A 23231-nucleotide genomic window follows, 5' to 3' on the forward strand; every position below is an offset into this window, starting at 1 on the left:
GTTTTTGCCCACGGGTGTAGCCTTCAACAAATAATGGGCGATTGTGTGGCGTGCCTCCAAGTAACAAGTCTTCATCCTTGAAGGTAATTTCTGTGGAGTAGGAAGTAGCCTTATGCATTAACACTTCCTCATCCTTGATGTTTTTAGGAGATGAACATTCACCTCCATCTTCTGTCTTGTCATTTGTATTTAGGCAGGAGCTAGAATTGCATGCCCCTTGAAGATCAAATCCCTTTGGCATATATTGAGCCAAAGGAACTGGTGCACATAACTGTTTGACATGGCCCTTCGTCTTTGATTTGCGGGCATGGGTACTTTTTGAGGTTTTCTCAACCCAACTTTTCACTATGTGCTTTTGATGCTTCACAGGCTCGAATTTCTTCTTTCTATGAGTGATAATCACCCATTTACCTTCGGATGCGTTATCATTCCGCTGCGGTTCTGAACTTTGACCGACAGCGTGCTTAACAATGAAGGGGAGTGGACGTTTCCGTTGTTTCCCATCTTCCTTTTCAGTACACAGCGGAGCGAACCGCCCGAGTGTAATTGAGATTTGATTCGAGCTCGCGTTAGCATCAGCGAGCTCAATTTTTCCATCCCTGGCCAGTGCCATAACTTTGTCTTTGAAGATAAAGCATTTCTCAATTGGGTGACCAAGAAGACGATGGTACTTGCAGTAATATGGGTCATCCACCCTTGTAGCTTCATCAGGACGTTTCATTTCCGGCAACTCAATGAGTCTGAGTTTGAGTAGCTCATCAAAAATAGGAGATACATCAGAGTCCATGAAAGGATAAGTCTTCTCCTGCCTTTCTTCAATTGTCGGCCTTCTACCACCCCTTGACGGGCCAGAAAATGATCTTGACCTAGGCCTTTCAGTTGCCTTAGTGAAGACTGTCATAGGAGTGGCCTTCACATTCATCACTTCTTTCTTTTCCTGCTTTGGAAAAGATTTGTTCCACTTTTTAACTTCTTGTTTTCCAGGTGCATTGGAGGAGCTAGGCAAGTTCAATATGTTGTGCCCTCCGCTGGCTTCGATGCTCAATTCCATGTCGTGAGCACGACTGGATAACTCCTCAAAGGACTTTGGCTTAATCCCTTGTAGGATATAGGAGAGTTTAAAGTGCATTCCTTGGATGCACATCTCAATTGCAGAACTTTGGGATATTCTTTCTTTGCAATTCAGGCATAGTTCCCTCCACCTTTCGATGTAGGTATCGGCGCGTTCACCCTTCCATTGGCGAGTAGTGGTGAGTTCCAAGAAGCTGACCGTTCTCCTTGTGCTATAGAAACGAGTTAAGAACTCACGTTCCATATCATGCCAGCTATCGATGCAGCCGGGCGCAAGGTCAGTGTACCAATCAAACGCAGTTCCCTTTAATGAACGGACAAACTGTTTTACCAACAGATCGTCATAAGTCCCTGCATCATTGCATGTCTCTACAAAGTGGGCAATGTGCTGTCGGGGATTTCCCTTGCCATCGAATTGCTGGAACTTAGGAGGTTGATAGCCGTAGGGAATTTTCAACTCCTCAATTCTTTGTGTGTAGGGCTTAGCATAGGAATATGAAGGTTGGCCTTCATCCAACTTGCCTTTGATGGCCCCCATTATGTAGTCCTTCAACTGATCCACCGGTATCATGCCTTCGGTAACTGGAATAGTTTTCTCAGTTACAGTTAAGTGGGAAGCAGCTTCTCCTACCACATGGCTAACATGAGGTGGTGGTGATTGCTGACCAACCTCTTCTTGACCTTCAGGTTGCTTTCCTGGAGCACGGCTTCCTTGCTCCTCCATGATGCTTCCTACCCTATTATCGAGGGTGTTAAGCCGTTTCTCTTGATTTTGAAGAGTGACAGCCATTCCTTCCAGAGACTTAGCAATTCTAGCTAATTGCTCCTTCACAGACTCTGTGTTTGTCGCCATGGCCGGCATGACGTTGTAGACATGCGACCACTCAGGTGCAGCCTTCCATAATGGATGTGGCGGAGTTACGGGGGGAGAGCTCCCGCTACTAGCGTTCCCTTGCATAGAAGTTGGACTACCACCATCGGTAGCTCCCTTGGGAGAGGGTGGACATCCAGCAAAAGCAATTGCCTTTGAGGCAGCAGGGGCCTTGTTGAGCCTTCGAACCACACGTCGTGCCATGGACTGAGGTTCAGGCACTTGGACACCCAAATCTTTTGCGCGGTTCCTTGTCAGCGGACCTTGTGTTTTCTGGGTAGTGCCAGAACTAGCTACAGGCGTAGACTTGGACTTGGTAGCTTGGGCATAGGTCCTCCTGAACATGGGATTGTTCGATGCCATTTGATGCGCAGGTAGGGGTATAGTAGTAGTAGAGAGATGAGAGGCAGAGCTGTCCCACTGGGCGTGCCAATTTGTAAACAAAGAAAATTGAATATAATATATTTGAATTCAAAATTCTGGTTACATGTCAAGTATCAATGGGGTGTGGGTAAAAGTATCTGGATGGTCCTCTGATTCTTCAATTTACTTGAATTGTATATATTCAAAATTCAAAGTATCGGTTACAAGTAGTATCAAGTATATATCAAACGGGAAGGGGTACAATCTCTGTATATGAGAAGTCCTCTGATTCTCTACTAGAAGTATGCCTATTAGAACTGTGCCGAATTCGGAATATGCTAAATTGGAAGTGTGCCGAGTTCAGAGTATGCTGAACTTGAAGTATGCCGAGTTCGTGAGTATGGCCGAACTTGAAGTATGCCGAATTCCTTGTTGAAAGTGTGTTGAGTTCAGAGTATGCTGAACTGGAAGTATGCTGAGTTCGGGAGTATGGCCGAACTGGAAGTATGCCGAGTTCCTTGTTGAAAGTGTGTTGAGTTCAGAGTATGCTGAACTGGAAGTATGCCGAGTTCGGGAGTATGCCGAACTGGAAGTATGCCGAATTCGGGAGTGTGCCGAATTGGAGTAGTTCCTTGCTGAAGGGCCTTCGGAGTTGGTAGCTTGTTCCTCAATGAAGGGCTAATATGCAGCTTGATCTTCAAAGAAGGGCTTCCGGTGTTCAAATGGCGTATTCCTCAGCGCAATATACGCAGTACAACTGCGGGCGTGTTCCAGACGATATCCTGACAAGATTTCGGCAGAGCTTCGATATGCAGATTTCCAGCTTCAATTCTTGAAAATGAAACCACTATTTATAGTGGTGAGGGTGAGGGAAAATCTCCAACCAACTCTTAATTCCTTATTTAATTTAATTTCTTTAATTAAATTAAGGAATGTATCGGGACACCATTGCGTCCAGGTTCATCATTTCATTAAATTTCCAAATAATATCAAATATTCAAATTCCTCAAAATTATATAATCCACATATAATTTTAGTGGGCCAAGACCAAGTCAAGCCCGCTAATTATGCAGTCCAATTGATTCAATAGCCTGGTCCAACTCGATTAAATATTTCATCATCTCGGGCTGAACAATCCAACATCCAATTACATTTAATTAAGTAATTAAACCAATTAAATATTTAATGGGCCATTTAATTAACCCGATTAAATAAATATTAGTCCAATTAGCTTAATTAAAGTAATTAATTTAGCAACCAATTATCCACCACGGTCCAATAATATTATTTAAATTTTTCAATGCTTACATAGTGATTTATTGTGTGTTTTATTATTTACACTTTTAGGATGTAAATTTATTAGGTTAAATGATTAGTTTCGATATTGACAAAAATTAATAATGAATCTTTATTTCGTGATTTTGGTCTTCATCTCCAAAATTTTAAAATATTCAATTAATCAGTAAAATAAACATCAATTGATTACCCACGACTATAGTGACACTGGCAGAATTAATCCACGAATTTTGAACCTTGCAATTTTAATCCACGACTATTGATTTTTTTGCAAAAATGGTCCTTCCGACCACTTTTCCGTCAAAATTTCACCGGAAAAAAAAAATTCTCTATTTTTAGCCAGGTTAAAATTGACATTTTACTTATCTCAAAAAATTAAAAGAAAAAAATTGATATTTGACTACATACAATATTACTGGGGCTACATACTATTGCCCCAGGCGGCGGAGTACATGTACCACTCCAATGCTGCTGCCGGAGCCCGGGGAACGCCACGGCCGCTCTGCCGCTTACTGACAACCCTACCTGCTCCAGGAACTCCGCCGCCTGGGGCAGTAGTATGTAGCCCAGTAATATTGTATGTAGTCAAATATCAATTTTTTTCTTTTAATTTTTTGAGATAAGTAAAATGTCGATTTTAATCCGGTTAAAAATGGAATTTTTTTTTTCCGGTGAAATTTTGACGGAAAAGTGGCCGGAAGGACCATTTTTGCAAAAAAAGCAATAGTCGTGGACTAAAATTGCAAAGTTCAAAAGTCGTGGATCAATTCTGCCAGTGCCACTATAGTCGTGGGACTAAAAGTGCAAAAAAACTCTCAAAATAGTTGTTGTTGACAAAACAATTGATAACTTTATATTTGATAAAAGAGCGACAATCCATATTTAAATAAATATAAATATTTGTTTATTATTGTATATATTTTGACTTATGTAAAAAATTTAAGTAATATTCGAAAACAGTGTCGATCGTATTCATATAATTATATATTGCAAACATTATTGCACACAGTATAATTAAAAATAATTATCAATAATAATTAACACAATCACATATAATATGTATAATGATATTGCACGGTTTGTACTAATGTCAACTGATATGGTAAATTTTCTCTATAACTTTGGGCCCCCAACTCAAACTTTTTGGGCCACCATGCTTTCTCACATGGGCAAATTATTCAATCGTTATATCCTACACCACGACGCACATAGCACTGTGCGCCGCGCGCCTCCCAAAACGACGTCGTTTTGGGGTAGTGTTGGGAGGCGCGGTAGGAAGTTGCTGAGATTATGTGTATTTGTTCACAACGTTATGTGTATTTGTTCACAACGTTATGTGTATTGGTTCATACAGTTATGTGTATTTTTATACAATTATGTACATTCTTTTTATACAATTATGTACATCCGAATCAGGAAATTTGTGTGTATTATGTTAAGAGTTGATGTGTATTATGTTAAAAGTTTATGTTTATTATGTATTATGTTAGATTATGTGTATTATCTTTTAAAAAAGAGTATGTATATTTTGTTATATAATTATGTACATTCATGTATAACATTATGTGTATTCTAGTATAACATTATGTACATTCTTGAACAGCGGGTTTTTTTTTTAAGAAAAAACTACTGCCATTCACTGGGGCGGGAAATTTCAAAAAAAAATAATAATTAAAACGACGTCGTTTTGCATCTGGGCGCATAGTGCAACGTGCGCCGTGGTGTAGGATATAAATTGCCCAAATTATTATGTGGACCATGATCCAGACAATGCTATTTGAACCATAATAAAAAGTACATTTTTAAATTTTAATATATTAAAAGTATATTATTATATTTGTGTACTGAATGTACATTACACAAAATAAGGTACTTTTAGTACTCAAATCACAAATTGAGACTAGAAAGGTGTCGGCACCTGCGGGCACGAATATTGTCCGAAAATTGACACGCCTTGCAAGCATAAGTTATGCCAAACTTCGATACACTTTTTCCAACACAAAGCCACTGGACTTTCAACCAAGGTTCATGAGTTCGGCCTTGAGGCCGAAACTGAACAGCCACAACAGTTCGGCCTTGATGCCGAAATTGAACTGATGTTTCGGCCTTGAGGCTGAAACTGAACTGGTGGTTCGGCCTTGGAGCCGAAACTGAACAGCTTGGGTGACCAGACCAGACTGAAATGGTGGTTCGGCCATGGCAGTAGGTTAATAGCTCGAGACTTCTGCTGCAACCAGACCGTTGTGAGACTAAATTTCAACAGTTACGGAATTAATTTTCTATTAATTTTAATTTTTAATTTTTAATTTAAGTCACGCATAATGGGCAGTCTGTTTCAGGTGTTGTACCATTGGTTTTAATACCAGTTTAAATGCCATCTATTAAATGTTATTTAATCCTCAAGCCCTATATAAGAGAGGGTAGAACAGCAGAAATTTACATAATAAGAAAGCATAATTTTCAGTTCCAAAACTCTCTGCTTCTAGTCCTTTCTTTAGCCAATTGTGTTCTAAACTTTGCTCTAGTTCGCTGGGTTCATTGTTTGGGTGCTCAAACAATTGAATCGTAGCACGTTTTATCCTGGGAAACCTAGGCTACAACGCTCCTAACACTTGTGGGAGGTAGCAAATAAGGTTTTAAGGAAAGAGTGATTCGCTCGATTCGTGCTAACCACCTACACTCAACCCGAGTTAATTCTCTTCACCTTTTCCTTCCCAATTTTTCTATAAAATAATAATCCTTATTTTGTAGGATTATTATTGAGTTTTACCATCGAAATATCCAACCTAATGATGGTCGTACATGACAAAAACAAATTATAATATATTTGAATAGGCGAACCTAACAACAATTAGTCGACCACTAATATGAATTCAACAAATATTTTATTCGAGCTACCCAACACGTCGAGTTGAGGTCTGCACAACAGCACAATGAATCAGCAAATAGATTATATCAAACTTTAAATTATATTTATTAATATTGTCATCAGATTAATTAAAAAATTCGCACTCTGCATTCATCACAACTAACTCATCTATTTGAATTTCAAGAGATCGATCATTTGATGATATTATTGACCTAAGGAATTAATTTACTCCAAGTCTTATTAGATGAGAAAAGGAATAACATGTATGGTTGGTATGTACAAAAAGCATAGTCCGTGTCAATTCTCATTTAAAAAAAAAAATCATACTTTAATATAATACTTCACATTCAGAAATCAGAATATGTTTTCTTTTAAAAAAAATAATAATAATAATTCCACTTGTAGTCATCAACTATATATTATGATTTTATCACATTATATCATTGGCTTTTATATGCTAGCTTGTCACAATCGATTTTTCGTCTAAAACTTTTTTTTTTTCATTCCAATATTAATAAAGAAGGACCGTTGGAGCCGTTGGTAGGAAAACAAATAATAATCAAAAATAAGATTATTATTTTCTGGAAAAATAGGGAAGGAAAGATGGAGAATTTTGGCTCGTGTTTGGTGTTGGGTTTTTGCAAGAGTCAAGTGATCACTCTTTCCTTAAAACCTTATTTGCCACCTCCCAAAGATGCTAGGAGCTTTGTGGCCTAGGCTTCCCAGGATAAAACTTGCTATGATTCAATGTTTGAGCATTCAAACAAAGAATCCGGCGAGCAAGACACGGTTTTGAACACAGTAGGCTTAGAAAGAGAAGGAGTAGAAGCAGAATTTTGAGGCTTGAAAACTCTAAGTTTCGTGTAGAGTGCTTGTGCTCATGTGTATAAAAATCTGCTTCTCACTGCCTCTCTTATATAGGGGTGGAGGAGTCAATAGCTTTTAATATGGCAATCAAAACTGACATTAAAGCTGACTTCCAACAGCTATAACAGCAGGCCACTACTTGGGAATTGAATTCAGAATTCAAAATTGGAGTTAATAGGATATTAATTCCGTAACAGATGAATTCAATCCCCATAACAGTCAGAACTTTCGGGTTCCAGACCGTTGGCGTGCAGGGTTCGGTCTCAACTTTCGAGAGTCGGCCTTTGCATCTCTCGTGGTCACCGTTGCACGAGTTGTGCTCTCGGCGCACTGCTCTCGATTTCGGCCGAGCCAATTTCCGGACGAACACACACACACACACACACACACACACACACACACACACACACACACACATATATATATATATATATATATATATATATATATATATAATGCCACATATATGGCAGTATATTATGTATATATGTAATGAACTATATATACAGACAATATACTACACATATATTTAAATGAGGACCACTATATTATAGAGGACCGTGAAGACGGATGTAGTCGTGTGTCATTAGTCTATATGTCGTGTGCATGGCCGAATGTAGTCGTGTGACATAATTTGGGTTCGAAACCTGATGTTTACATGTATTCTTGTGTGCCATTGTGTATTAAGTTGTGTGCCTAATGATACTAATTTATCGTGGTGCCCATAATCAGTCCGCACAGTTCTCTATATATTGTGGTCCTCATGTGAACTCAACCCTATATAGATATATACGCACGTAGACTTCATTTTTAATTTTTGAAACTAAGACTTAGATTTTATTATTATTTTTTTTTATTAAAAATTACAATTATTTAACATTTTGACTAGGAGTTGACGGGGAATGGAGAATACATGTCCCTACCTAATTCCCCGCAGGGACGGGATGGAGAAATTTTCAATTCCCCGTTGGGATGGGGACGGGGACGGGTAATACTCCCCGCCCCGCCCCACCCCTTTGCCATCTCTAATTCTTGTACCTATATATATGGCGGCAATTTATATCCTGCACCATGGCGCGCGTTGCATTGTGCGCCCAGATGCAAAACGACATCGTTTCATTTTTTTTTTTTTTTTGAAATTTCGCTACCCAGTGTTTGGCAGTTAATTTTCTTTTAAAAAAAATCTCATGTTCAAAAATGTACATAATGTTATACTAGAATACACATAATTGTATACATGAATGTACATAATTATATAACAAAATACACATACTCTTTTTTAAAAGATAATACACATAATCTAACATAATACATAATAAACATAAACTTTTAACCTAATACACATCAACTCTTAACATAATACACAAAAATTTCCTGATTCAGATGTACATAATTGTATAAAAAAATGTACATAATAAAAAATATACATAATCATGTCAACTTCCTACCGCGTCTTCCAAAACGACGTCGTTTTGGGAGGCGCCGTGGTGCAGGGTATAACGATTGATATATGGCCTAATCTTGTACTCTAAAATTAGAATTGATGAATAATAAAAGATTTTGCAAATATTATTGTATGTTGTCATCAGCCTAACATTATAAATCATTACGACAATACCTTTTATGATATGATGATGAATTTAGAAAATGGGTATGTTTAATGGATTTTCGAAGGATTAAAAAAAAAAAAAAAAAAAAAAGAGTGCAGCAGGAGGGGAGAAAAAGAGGTAAAGAACAGAGAATGAAAAAAGCTAAGAGAAAGATAACAATTTCATTAACATCAAGCATATCCCCTTATAAATACAAAACATACAATTTGATATTCGACTCAGACCCCTTGGGTTAGTAGAATTTACTTCACCTCCCAGGATGGGATGATTATTACAGGTAGGGTACGTAATTCAAGAATGTATGAATGCAACTATGCAAGGGTGTGATGAAGTCATCTACGCGCGGTGCAGAATGTGTGATGATTTGGTCCTGACCCCAACCTAGCATGAAAAGCTCCAGAGTTTCATTGTATGACTCACTCCCAGTTGAACGGTCACTCAAAAGACCCTCAATCTCCATCCCATTCGTAGCGTTATTAGCCGATGCCACAGCTCCAGTAAGAGCATCAAAACAGGTCTCGTGGTTCCTCACCACGCTGCGTAACAAATTCGTCAAGCTTTGGGCTTCTGACGGGTTCTCCACCTTGTCTCTGCACTTAATCTGTTCAAGGGTTCGAAACAAGATCCTCTTGTTCTTCCGGATGAGAGCTTCGCAGGATCCCAGGGCGTAAAGCATTGGGTTCTCGGGTGACACAGAACCCAGCGACTCCCAAAGTTTATAGAAAGCGTGGTCGACGTGGGGGTAGAACATGTTCTGTGTGATGTAAAGCGAATACTTAAATGATTGCCTGGCGACGTCGTGGAAGGTGAAGCCGGACATCGGCTCTAACCCCTCTATGCAGAACGCCGGCCTTGGAGTGGCGTTGCATATGGACTCCGGCGAGGTCAAGGCAGAGGGGGTGAATGCATTATTCGCCGGAATCAAGAGAAACAAAAAAGCAATGATAATGCAGGTTATAGAGGAAATTTCATTCATTTTTTTTTTTTTTTTTTGGAGGGCAATGCACTTTTTATTTATACATGTGAAAACGTGTCTACATTGCAAGGTGGACTCGGTTTCAAAACTGTTCATAATTATAAATATATAATTCAAAAAATTATGAACATATAGTTTTATAATTATGAACATATAGTTTTCTAATTATGAATATAGAGATTCAATAATTGTGAATATATAACTTTATAATTATGGACATATAGTTCGGTAATTATGAACATAGAACTTTGTCCGTCTTGCAAGGTGGACACGGTTCCACAGCATAACGGTTGTTGACATGTGATTGGTCTAGGTTTAGTTTGGCAAATTTGTCTATCGACCAGGTCCATACAGTTGCATCTACCATTAATATAATGTACATTTTTAATATACTAAAAGTATGTTTGTATACTAAATATACGTTATTTTATAATATATATAAAACGATGTATTTTTAATATTTAAATAATGTATTTTACGTGCACAAATAATTAATGTACTTTTAGTATATTAAAAATAAACTTCTTATTTATGATTTACATAATTATATGAACCATGATCTATGAAATAATGGTTGAGTTTAACTCAAAAAGTATATAATATATTAATATGGGGGTCTTGACTTTTATGTATAGAAATTAATTAATATATTACCATTATAAATTACAATGTGCAGTGCTACTATAATTTTATATAGTTGTTGACTTTTGGACAAAGGTGTTAGAGGTTAGCATTCATTGTTTATTGCCTTGGTAAGCTACTAAAGATTAATTAAAGCAATAATATATTTTATCCAGCTAATGGCTTTATTTTATATATTACCTACCTAGTGTAATTCCCTCTCAATATTCAGAATTGTATCTATAATTAATTTATTATTATGGATAACATATTATATATGAGTAAATAAATGAATAATATTTACAGTTCTTTAATATTTTTAATTTTTTAATTGTTTTCTTATCAAATTAATTAAAATATATCTTCAATTATGTTTTTAATTATTTTAGATTTTTGTGAAAATTTTATTTTAAAAATATTATTAATGTTGATATTAAACTTAAATTAAATTGTATACATTAAATTTTTCTACTACTTTATGATATGATATAGAAGTTTTTTTTTTTTTTTTTTTTTTTTTTTTTTTTTTTTTTTTTTAAATTTTGGAATAGACATGATTAGGGGTGTTCAATCGGTTAACCGAACCGTTTTAACCGAACCGGAATTAACCGGAATGTCTATATAACCGAATTAACCGTTTCAAATCAAAGAATCTGCACCCCCACCTTTGTAGATGACCACCTATTTGAAATGATAACCGGAATGTCTATATAATAGTTAACATATAGAAGTTTAAATTAATTTTAAAAAATTTTCAAAAAAAAAAAAATTAATTTTAAAAAGAATGTAATAATATTTTAGATTCATAATAATACACAAGTATACCGATCTATAGACAATAGATTTATTTATTCAAAAACAAGTATTAAATAAATAAAAACTATTTTTTAAATTAATTCTAAATACAATTAATATAATTGTAAGTTCATAATCTCAGAGCTTTGTATTCATAATTCCATAACTGTATATTCATAATTACATAAGTGTACATTCATAATTCCACAAACGAATAACGCCATTAACGACGTGACAAAATTAATTTTTTTTTAAAACTAGAATGCCACGTTTTTCCTAAAAACGACGTCGTTTGGAATTCGTGTCCACAATGCATTGTGGACACGAGTCCACAGCATAATTTGCGCTATAGAAACAGGCATGCCACTATTGTTTGAGTGCATCTCATATAATTATTATGTACCGGTAGTTAGAAGTTAAAACACAATTGTTATACCATAGACTAGGGTCCACCTTATCAGGTAAATTCTTAAATTGTATATTTTTAGTATTGAAATTGTGGACATATTTAGAATATAAATTATGTTTCTTAGCTTTGAAAATTTGTTATTAATACAATATATGGTCATCACAAATTGCAAATTTTTAAAAGGTAAAACTGTAAATATTTACCTTGAAAATTTGTTATTAATACAATATATGATCATCACAAACTATAAATTTTTAAAAGGTAAAACTGTAACATTTTAGTAAGTAAATTGTGTATTTTTGGACCCAAGGTGGACCCTGGTTCTAAATTGTGTATTTTTAGTATTGAAATTGTGAATATCTAAAATATAAATTGTGTTTCTAAACTTTAAAAATTTGTAAATATAAAACATGATAATCACAAATTATAAAATTTTAAAAGGTAAATTGTGTATCTTTAAACTCGGGTCACGGGATAAATAGGAAAGAAATTGATGAGGGCAGTATGGGCCAAACCCATCCCAAACACTCCCTACAAAATAGGCGCAGCTTCCCCCCAAAGCTTTTGGTCCCCAAATTTTGTTGTGATCGACGAAGTCCACTAGTCGTTCCTGACGAGCGCACGCAGTGAAGCTTGAAGAAAGCCGGCGACGAGGTCAAACAAATGGTCGGAGACGCAAAGAGACGACGCTCGATGAGGCTCCAAGCCGGACGAGACGAGCGCGGAGGTAAGTAGGATTTTCATTGTATGGGTTTTGATTACTGCACTTCTTTAGCGTATGGATTATTATTATATTATAAGCCACACATACTTGCATGGTGTGCCTAATGTATAGTAGGTGTTAGCCGGCGCCGGTAGACGGCCGTTTCCAATTGCGTAAATTAGGGCTAATTTATTTATTTTGCGAGGAAGGGATTGTATCTCCCGTGGGGGTTTTGGGTTGACGAGCGAGTAACAAATCACCAAGGTTTAGAGTTTAGTGGTGCACTATCAGTGTGGGTGGTTTATGCGTCAAATAGGGTCATGTTGAAGTTCATCGTGTTATGGCAGGCTCAGGCTCAGGCTCTGATGATGATTTCGAAACATCTGCACAGGAGTTTGTAGAGCATATTCGAAACGATCCCGAGATGGCAGAAATGGTGCTCACACCGGAGGAGGAGGCTAGGTATCCGACTATTAAGACTCGTGGTACCACGAGGCAGCTCTTGAGAGCAGTGAGTTCTCTCAATGCAAGGCAACGGCAGGCGGTGAGGGAAATCGGTTTTGGGCACCTTCTGCATTTGGGATTCAGGGAAACTCCGCAACGGTTAGGCCACTGGTTGGTCACTAACTTCAATCCGTGCGACCTGTCATTGACGGTTCAAGGGGATAGGAAGATTCGGATTGGCAGGGAGGACGTTGCTGCGTGTCTTGGACTTCCGATGGGTGGAGTTGCAATCACCGTACGGGGGAAACACGAGGTCGGTCCAATGCTGCGCGAGTGGAGGAGTATCTTAGGTTCCCCGGAAGGCAATATCACGCCTACAGAGGTGTGTGATGCTTTACTGGCAGATAAAGCCGGTGGTGCTTGGTTTAAGCGCCATTTCTCGGTTATCGTGGCTACCACATTAATTGAGAGCAACCAGAACGGGTATGCTAATCAGCAGATACTTCACATGCTCGATGATGTGATGCAGATTGAGAATCTGGATTGGTGTGGTTACCTACTTCAGCGCTTGGTGCACACCCATGGTGATTGGTCGGAGCATAAGGTCCAGAAATACACCGGACCCATAGTGTTCCTTACTGTAAGTTTTCTATGCACATAATCTGTTTGACATGGTATAAATTATAAAATCCTTATAATTCATGCACTTAACTAATTAATTTCCCATTGAGCAGATCCTATACATGGATCGTGTGGTGTTTGGCAGCCGGAGTGTTCCTAGGTTTTATCCTGCACTCAGGGGGTGGACCACTAAACTTCTGAATCAGCGGCAACTCCAAGAGATAAAGGGTGGGGGGTTTGGGATGGGCGACATTGACGTGCCGTTGAGGCCTGGAATGAGCTTTCCTTCACTCCCTGCCTCCGTGCCAGGTTCGCCAACGGTGCTCGATGGTCTCTCACATCATGTACCAGGGCGTACGGACCAAGCTAGTGAGCCGCAGGTATTTCTGAAATTATTCTTAGAGCATTGGTGTTTTGTTGTATGTGTTATTGTATATTTAGCTGTGCATTATATTGTGGCAGTATTGCTGCGCATTTTGTTAATGAATTGTTTTGATGTTTGTTTTTAAGGCATAAACATCATTGAGGACTCTGTTTTCAAAATTTTATTTTATTTTGGTATGTATAATTCACGCTAAATCCTGCCTCCATCCCATATTTTCAGCCATTCCCACTACTCGGGTAAATCAAGCTCTCTTTTTCCGGTTTTGGTAACACTAATCGAGTCAAACCAGCATTGTTTTCGTTTGTTTCTTTTTTACTATAGTGCATTAGTGAGTTTTGAACCCTTTTGCAGCCTAGTGGATGGGATCTACCATGATGGGTTGTTAGATTTAGTGTTTGTGCAATTTTGTGTGTATTTATGACAGAATAGCAGTGCATTTTGTGAGTGTATTGTTCTACTGTATTTTGGCTGTTCAGGCAAAAACACTGTACACTGCTCTGTATGTAGCTTTATTAGGTTTGTACCCACTCCCATACTAACAGCCATTTTAACTACTTGGGCAAATCTAATACTGTTTTCTTTAGGCTTAGTTATTTCCAAAGTAGAATCCGAGTTTTTGATATTATACTTTTACTGGGGGGTATTAAACCAGTAGAATCCAGTTTCCAAGTGCATAATATAATTTAGGGGCTCTAGGAATATATATAGTTAATAAACTTTTTAATCTTACTGTGTAATTTAGGATGCACTGGGTGCATCTGTAGAATTACTTCTGTATATATACTCTCTATCCCATACTAACCGTGTACAATTTGGTGACAGATTTTTCTCGCTCAGTTTACCGACACAGTAAAAGCACTTGCTGCTTCAGTGGTGGACATGGTAGAAATGGTGAGACATGCCCCCCCAAAGGTTGCGTTAGACGAGAATTTCAAGCATATGGTGGATGTAACGCAGATGCTGTTGGGGTTGAGGGAAGTTCCTTCGAGTGACCGGGGTCTGCGGGACAATCCCTTTTGGGCCAAGCCAGAGAACCTCAAAACGTTGGACGTTATAGAGAAAGCTATTGCGATGAGGGAAGCCCTTAGAGACATGCCTAGTTTTAGCCCGGGTCCGACCCAAGACGTCAAGATGCTTGACTCAACAGACATGGAGGTTATAGAGAAAGCTATTGAGATGAGGGAAGCCCTTAGAGACATGCCTAGTTTTAGCACGGGTTTGACCCAAGACGTCAAGATGCCTAACTCGACAGAGATCAATGGGGACGGCAGGGAGTTCACAGCTGCTGCCACGACATTAGTGGCATTGGACGAAGGACATCCCGCCCAGGAAAGTGTGGCGCTGGACGAAGGACATCCCGCCCAGGAAAGTGTGGCGCTGGACGAAGGACATCCCGCCCAGGAAAGTGTGGCGTTGGACGAAGGACATCCCATCGAGGAAAGTGTGGACAGATGTTGTTGTGTGACCCGAGACACACAACTTGCTTAGTTTAAAACACATTACCAATCCCCACACATAAAAACGTTGCGCATGTTTATTGTTTTGTAGTCGGGGAAAAAGCCCTTGCACTCATGTTTAACTTGTCCAGAGTATGTAGTTGCGCATCGAGTGGACTCTCAAGTATATATAGAACTCAACTAAACTAGAATGACTACTAGTGAAGTTGTCTAACAAACATTTCGTATATCATCATCATCAAATTTTATTATATGTTTCATAATATTCATTTAAATGTTTGATGTCTACTTGTCTAAGTAGTATATCGGATATAAATTTTATATTATTATTATTATTATTATATTTTAAAGATTTTTAAATTTTATGAATATTTTATTTGATGTTATTATAATTTTTAATATTCAATATTGTTATTAATTTTCATATGAAATAGTTTAGTTTGTAGATGTTTATTAATAATATATATAAGTAATTAGCATACAATGTCTCATCATACTATGGATAAAAATAATAGAGTTAATTTCACCGGAGGTTCCTTGTCTTTGGTGGCAATTTTAAATTTAGTTTCAGACTATCGTTTTTGCCATTTTACATTCCAGACTATTGTTTTTTGGATACTTTTAGTCCTTCTCATGATTATTTTTTCTATTTTTAGTGTGGGCATTTTTGTCTCTTCATATTTCTATTTTGTTATTTTTTCGGTTTCAACCAGTTTAATTGGTTTAGAACTTTAGGTAACCTTTGATTTTTAATAATTATATTTTTCAATCAATTTGTAGTAAAGTCATAAATCAATTAAACTGGTTGAAACTGGAAAAATAACAAAAGAAAAATATGAAAAGACAAAAATGCCCTTATTAAAAATAGAAAAAATCATGAGAAGGACTAAAAGTGTCCAAAAATGATAGTTTGGGGTGTAAAATGGTAAAAATGATAGTTTGGGACTAAATTTAAAATTGCCACCAAAGACAAAGGACCTCCAATGGAATTAAGTCAAAATAATAATATTGATAATGTTGATGTCTTGATGTGGATGAAGAACTAGAAGAAGAATTTTATGATATATTATAATATTTTTGTATAAAAATTATAAATAATAAAAATCGAAGTCATTGAAAGTTAATGACTTTCATTGATTTTTAAAAGAAAGGTCATAAAAATTAATAAAAGTTTATGAATATATTTTTTATATAAACTTTTACAAATTTTTTTTAAAAAAACCTATGAAAGTTAATAAAAGATTATAAAAATCTATAATTTTAAAAGTCATGATTAAATACACCGACGTAATTTTAATATTAATATATAAGATTTATATTTAAAAACTACGCCTTTCAAAAAAAATTAAAAATTTAAAACTACATTAAGCATACTAGAAAACATAAAAAAGGGGAAAAAAAATAAAAAATTTAGTCCTCAATTGTTAATTGCTAGCTATTTTAGTCCCTAATTTATTACCATGATAATATATACTCATAAATATTTTTAAAAAAAATTACATTTTAACTCATAGAACAGCAAAATTATTAAATTATATTAAAATTTTACTTAGTACAGAAATTTTAAAATTTTATTATCTTTGTTCTTTACTTCTTTATAACATTGACAATTTTGGTATCTCATTTACAAATTACATATTTGACAACATTTTTTGATAAAATCTCCTTTTTCAACTTTGTTACATTATCCCTATTTTCTCTAATGACCATGCTAAAATCATGCTTTTTATTATATAAACTAGTTTTTTTGCGCGCTTTGCGCGAATGGGATAATGCCCAGTGATTATTTTTAAATAAGTATTTTAAAGTATATCAATGCAATATTATATAGGAAATGTTTATGCATAGGTAAATAAATGCTGACGTTGTTTATTTAAGTAATTTAAAGTATATAAATTTAAGATAATATATGAGAGATTGATTATAATTGTCACTAAAATAAATGTTTGCAACTTTGTAATAACGCTAGTCTAAATACTTAGTCTTACAACGATAGTCTAAATAAATACTACTTTTGATTTAAATTTCTCTAATTCAGTAATTCTTCTTAATTCTCTTTTGGATAGTATTGTCATTGTTTTCATCTTCAGTACATGTCCTTTATTTTTTTTATTGGTAGTGTGTCATGTGCAATTAGGTTACTGGTGGCAGCATAGAGGGATTCATCATACAATGATATTATGTGTATATGACTAAGATTTTAGTTGTAATATGAACTCTTTATCTTACAAACACCTATTGATATTTAGTAGTAGTAGTTTTTCTCATACATGTTTCATGTGTTGTGAGATGTGTGTCGTAGGTTATCATGTGAAAGTATTGAACAAAATATTACTATTTATTATATTTGTATAAAATAATACTTGGTAAATAAATATATATAACATGTTTGGTATTCTAACTTTGATATCTAATTACAAGATAATGTAAAAAGATCGAAGACAATGGATAATGTAATGAATATAATAAATTAATAAATTTGAAAGTAACGAATCTTTGAATTGTAGAAAATAAAGATAATATAACTAATGAAATTATATTTCTTTTATTTTTTTTATAATGAATATTTTTTTCAAAATAAAGCATTATAGACTTCTAATTCTAAATTAATTAAATGCATATGTATAATTTTTTGTGTAACTACTAATTTATTTAATTTAATAAGAGTAATAAAGTGTCGTACATACTTTTCATCAACAATAATGAAGTCAACGATTTTTTTTTTTAATTTTCATTCTTTGTTGAGATAAATTGTTTTGAAAGTTTGTCAATGACAATTGCTACAATTGCTGTGAATAGAGGATGATAATAAATAATTCAAAATATATGGTTACAATAGATATCGTTATAATGATATAGTGAAAATTAACTTACGAATTTCTTTAGAAGCTTTCATGTATTGATAAAATTTTGATGTGTAAACTTGTTTAATTGGAGCTAATAGGATGTTAACATTGTCAATTATTTAAAAAATGGTCCTACCATTTTAGAGTGCATGTGTAATTGTATTTATTATCAACAACTTTGTAGTTAGGCCGCGCAGGTCTCACAATGATGTAACAACAATTTTGTCTGATAGAAAAAATAATAGTATAATATTTGTAAAGTAATGTACAATTGTACCATTATAAAAAAATACAAAAAAATATTAATACCATAATGACCTAAATCATTCCAATAATGCAAAAGCAAAATTGAAATATTAAGTTTTGTTCTAAATAGTCAAAAGAAGATTAATTAAACGTTAAAAAAAAAAATTAACCTAAATTTGTTTAAAAAAAAAAAATCAAATGATTTTAAAGTTCCTGATTTATAATCTTTGATGCTCAACTTTAAATGCTATGTATTTAGTCGGACTAATTATTTGACCAAAGTTTATGTTAAATTTTATATTATATATATATATATATATATATATATATATATATATATATATATATATATATATATATATATATAGATTTTGGATCCGGTGAGGTTACCTTTGTCGGGTGAGGTGGTGAGGCTTGATCTGGTACGTCTATTTGTTTTTTTGGATGGATGAGATTTGGTTGTCTAAGGTGCCACGTGCGTGTGATAAGTGTGCATGTGGGGGTGTTGATGTCTTTTTGGTGGTGTCTTTATTAGGTTATAATAATTGATTAGCAAATTTTATGGGCTTGTGCACTACTAATTATGGTATTTATCAGATGATTAAATATTTCAGACTGCCGTCTCTTCGCTTTCTTCTCTTCTCGTCCGTCTGTTCCTCTCCGAGAAGGGTGTTGGCGTCTCTGGCGTGTCGTTCCTTTTCCGTGCGGTTGACGGCGAATACTTCTCCACCTCAGTCTCGGGCGGTCTTCATGGCGGGGTCTTCATCACGGCGTTCCAAGCGACAGAGGCAAGGATCTTCTGCGCGCATTCCATGTATCCCGTCTGCATTCACTTTGAGTTCGACGTGTTTTGTGTATATGGGGTGTGGGATGTTGTTGCATGTGGGGTGTGCGATGTTGGTGTCCGTTGATGGGGCATAGCGTGGTGTTTCTGCGCCGGTAGGTATGTTGCTTGTTTTTGGTGGGTTGTTTCCCTTTTTTAGGATTTTTAGACGGACTTTTCGCTGTTTTTTTTTTTGGGGTGATTGTTTTTTTTGGGTGATTTTTTTTACTGCTTTGCAGAGTGCGGGTGGGGTGGGGGGGGGGGGGGGGGTTTGTGGGGAGGGGGTTTGGGAATATGGGGTTTGGGAATATGGGGGGGCTTTGCAGATATGGGGAATTCAGATCCTCCAGATCTTCATATAGCAGGCAAATTCTTAACATTGACATCTCCAGATCAAATGCAAAAGTTCCAACAATTTCATGACATCCAGCTCCAATACTTGTCCAACATCATCTATCATTCACTTTTTCATAGTGAAGATTAAGAGCATGATGCTGAGGAGACATGTTTTACAACCATTTTACAGGAGCAACCACTTTAAATTGAATACTAAATATCTTTGCATGTATCTTGAGCATTTGAAATAGATGAAATATTAGCCTCCTTTATGACTACTCACCTATCTTGTAGAACTAACTTCTTGATTGAACTTGTAATGATGCAGAAAATTTGAAAGGGGAAGTCACATCAATTGTTTTCTAGTATATAAAAACTCCATAATTGGAAAATTTTAGCAAAAGCAACAAAACAAGGATATTTTATCATGCATGAGCTTTACTGCCTTTACACATCAACTAGTAATTAATGAAATGACAATTTCTACCAAGGATATTTTGTGCAGTTTGGTCTTTTGGTCTGTACAGATGGGTTTTAGTTACTTGTTATTTTTTTTGCATTTCGATATTACTACGTCGTGCACTCATATGTTGTACTGAATGCAGTTACTTTATCCTTTACGTTTTTATGTATACCATTATTAATGCAGGTTGTAAATGCAAATGTGTACGCACAGGCTATTTCATTTTTGTGCACAAGCCTAGGGCAAATTCTTCACACCTTCACGTCTACATGTACGCAAAACCATCATTTAAAATCATTTTAAGAAGCTATCTCAATGGAAAAATCCTTCTAATTTGCAAAAACGCACCCATAAATCGGCATGCCACATTATCCTACTCACATTAAACTAACACTCTAAATCGCACCAACGCACCCATAAATCGGAATGCCACATTATCCAGCCCATATTAAACTAACAACTATTCGCACACTGCTCCATAAGCTAACGCATACACCTTTTTGAGCAGTTTACACATACATTTGTGACCGTCATTCAACTCAACCTACTACACTTGCACTAACCGTGTGATTCCTACGCACAGACCACCAAAACCCAACAACACTGCCCCTTAATTTGTTCTCCATGACTTATTACGCAGTTTTATTTGGTCGCACATGATGCACACGCATGTACAATTCGTCGTCTAATGGAGAATTTATCAATTTATAATTGCTTGCCAATCTCAATAAAGGCTAGGGCATATTTTGCCTTAACTTGCACATGCAACTACCCTAACTTGCACACCCTAAAACAAAATTTGTACACACTATTAAGCTTTATTGGAAACGCTAGACTAAACATACAAGACATCTTGCACAGACATTATGCTAACATGCATACGCTAGAAACATATAACTATCACATAGCCTCCACTCGTATTAAAATTGAATTGCTCATAATACAATCCATCATTAAAATCGAATTGCACGGTATTACAAAACACTTTCACATATCTTGCACTCTCATTACGAATACAATGCATACACTTTACAGTAATTTGCACAGGCTACTACACAAACTTGCACATGCTATTACACAAACTTGCACAACTAAAACATAATTTCCACACGCTATTAAACTATTTTGGACACGCTTACCTAAATATGACTGACATCTTACACAGACTGTATTCTAACATGCAAACGCTAAAAACATATAAGTAGCACATACCTTCAATAGTATTAAAATTGAAAAGGCTAAACTCAATTACCGAGAAATCTTGCACAGACATAACACGAACTTGCACAGAGCACATGTAGACTTCAGGAACAAACACTTCAGGCTACAAAATGAATAGCGTTTGTTACTGTTAATATATATCTAATCATATTACCATTCGGATGGTATGTATCCCAATTGATTTGTAACCAAAAAATAGTTTAAGAATACAATGACTAATTCACCCTTATGCTTAGACTACTACCTTAAATATATAAGAAATCTCATTCAATCTCAACCTTCTATTTGTAATGATTTAATGGATGGGATGAGATCTCATGACCTCATCCATATAAGTGACCTCATGGGATCCGATACGTCGTTCTCGTGCCAAAATGGCATATACATTTGTTTTAGAGCTTATTGTACTACTTAATTAAATGCGGATGGAGACCGGCGATGCGCCCCGGTAGTATGTGGAACGGTGAGAGCCGGTCCGCCGATCTACTCGGGGCGCGGACCAGCGAGGATTCGGGGGGCGGCCAAAGCCCGGGCCTTTGATACGCCCGCGGAACGTCGTCTCTGGGATCGTGGGAAGCAACGCGCGCCCCTGGCGTATATATATATATATATATATATATATATATATATATATATATATATATATATATATATATATATATATATATATAATGCATTTTAACATATTCATAATATATGTTTAACAATTATGCCAACTTTAATTGGGATGTGGTTCGAACCTAAGACCTTTCTTATATAAATTAATGAGTATGTTAAGAATAATAAATAGTTAACGAAATATTTCGTTACTAAAGTTTATACCAACGAAATTTAGGGTTATTTAAGGGAAGAAAATAATATAATAAAGGGTAAATAAGAAAAATTATTAAAAATTAAATTACTAAAATCAAAATAATATGAACCATTCATTTTAAGAAACAACTACTACCTACATTTTTTTTTTGTTCCAGTTAAGAGCCTAATATTATTGGCTCTTATTAGATTTGTAGATGTAGATATAGATAAAATATCGTGACTAAACAAGATAATAATAATTAAAGAATAAACATTAAAAAATACTAAAATAACACGTACTAAGCAAAATTTTACTAATAATTTTTAAATTTTATTGTCCTAGGTGTTAAAACTGTAACAATTTTGAAGAGTGATGAGTATATATTGTAAAAATAAAAAGTTTGAAACTAAACTAACTAGAAATAATTAAGAAACATTGCTTTCATTATAATCCCTTCTAACTGAAAAACCGCTTTCTCTCCCAAAACTCAATCACTTTCTTTCCCATTTTCGGTTGCTCCCACAAAGTAAAGGCCCGACGACTTGGTGCTACCAGCTGACGCTCTGATAGAGGGTTGAGCCGGCGGTGCCATTAGTAGACTTTATCCTCCGACTGTTTTAGGATTAAGTGTTAGATCTCAGATCATCTCCGATTGTTTTTCAGAGAAGGCTTCAGAGACTCTACAGATCTGACAAGTTTTCCACCCTCTTTTTTGTTCATGTTGTTTTCTTTTGGTTTTACATTATCCTTTTGTTCCTTTGACTAGTTTGTTTTCTCTCGTCTCTCTGGCTAGTGTTTCCCTCTCGTCTCTTTGGCGAGTTTTCCTCTTGTTTCTTTGGCGAGTTCTTCTCATAAGCATGGAATGATAAAATGGTCTCACCAAAGTCAGGCTTGGCTATGTTTGACCATATCTGTGAAGAAAGAAGCACCAAGTTCATCCAACAACTTCGGCTTCAAGTTTGTAAAACAATCAGCGATCCGAATTTTCTATAACATTGCTAGGAAATTTATTTCTATGTTTGACGGTAAAGAATGCATTATCTGTATTGTAAACATTTATGCTTATGATTAATTAATTTGCCTTTATTTTTATTTTTTTATTTTTTAAAAGAAGAAATAATTAAGAAACTAAAATTACATTT

The 23231-nt window shown here is 35.5% G+C and overlaps 1 protein-coding gene across 1 annotated transcript; it reads left to right on the forward strand.

Moving 5' to 3' along the window:
* The first annotated feature begins 12297 nt into the window (after window positions 1-12297).
* On the forward strand, window positions 12298-15538 carry LOC109155364. The gene is made up of 4 exons (XM_019303048.1): window positions 12298-12475; window positions 12799-13535; window positions 13630-13896; window positions 14724-15538. The coding sequence occupies exons 1-4, from the start codon at window positions 12412-12414 to the stop codon at window positions 15387-15389; spliced, it is 1734 nt and encodes a 577-aa protein (XP_019158593.1). The 5' UTR covers window positions 12298-12411; the 3' UTR covers window positions 15390-15538.
* Window positions 15539-23231: the final 7693 nt, after the last annotated feature.

Source organism: Ipomoea nil, unplaced genomic scaffold, assembly GCF_001879475.1.
Source record: "Ipomoea nil cultivar Tokyo-kokei standard unplaced genomic scaffold, Asagao_1.1 scaffold2701, whole genome shotgun sequence".
NCBI classification, from domain to species: domain Eukaryota; kingdom Viridiplantae; phylum Streptophyta; class Magnoliopsida; order Solanales; family Convolvulaceae; genus Ipomoea; species Ipomoea nil.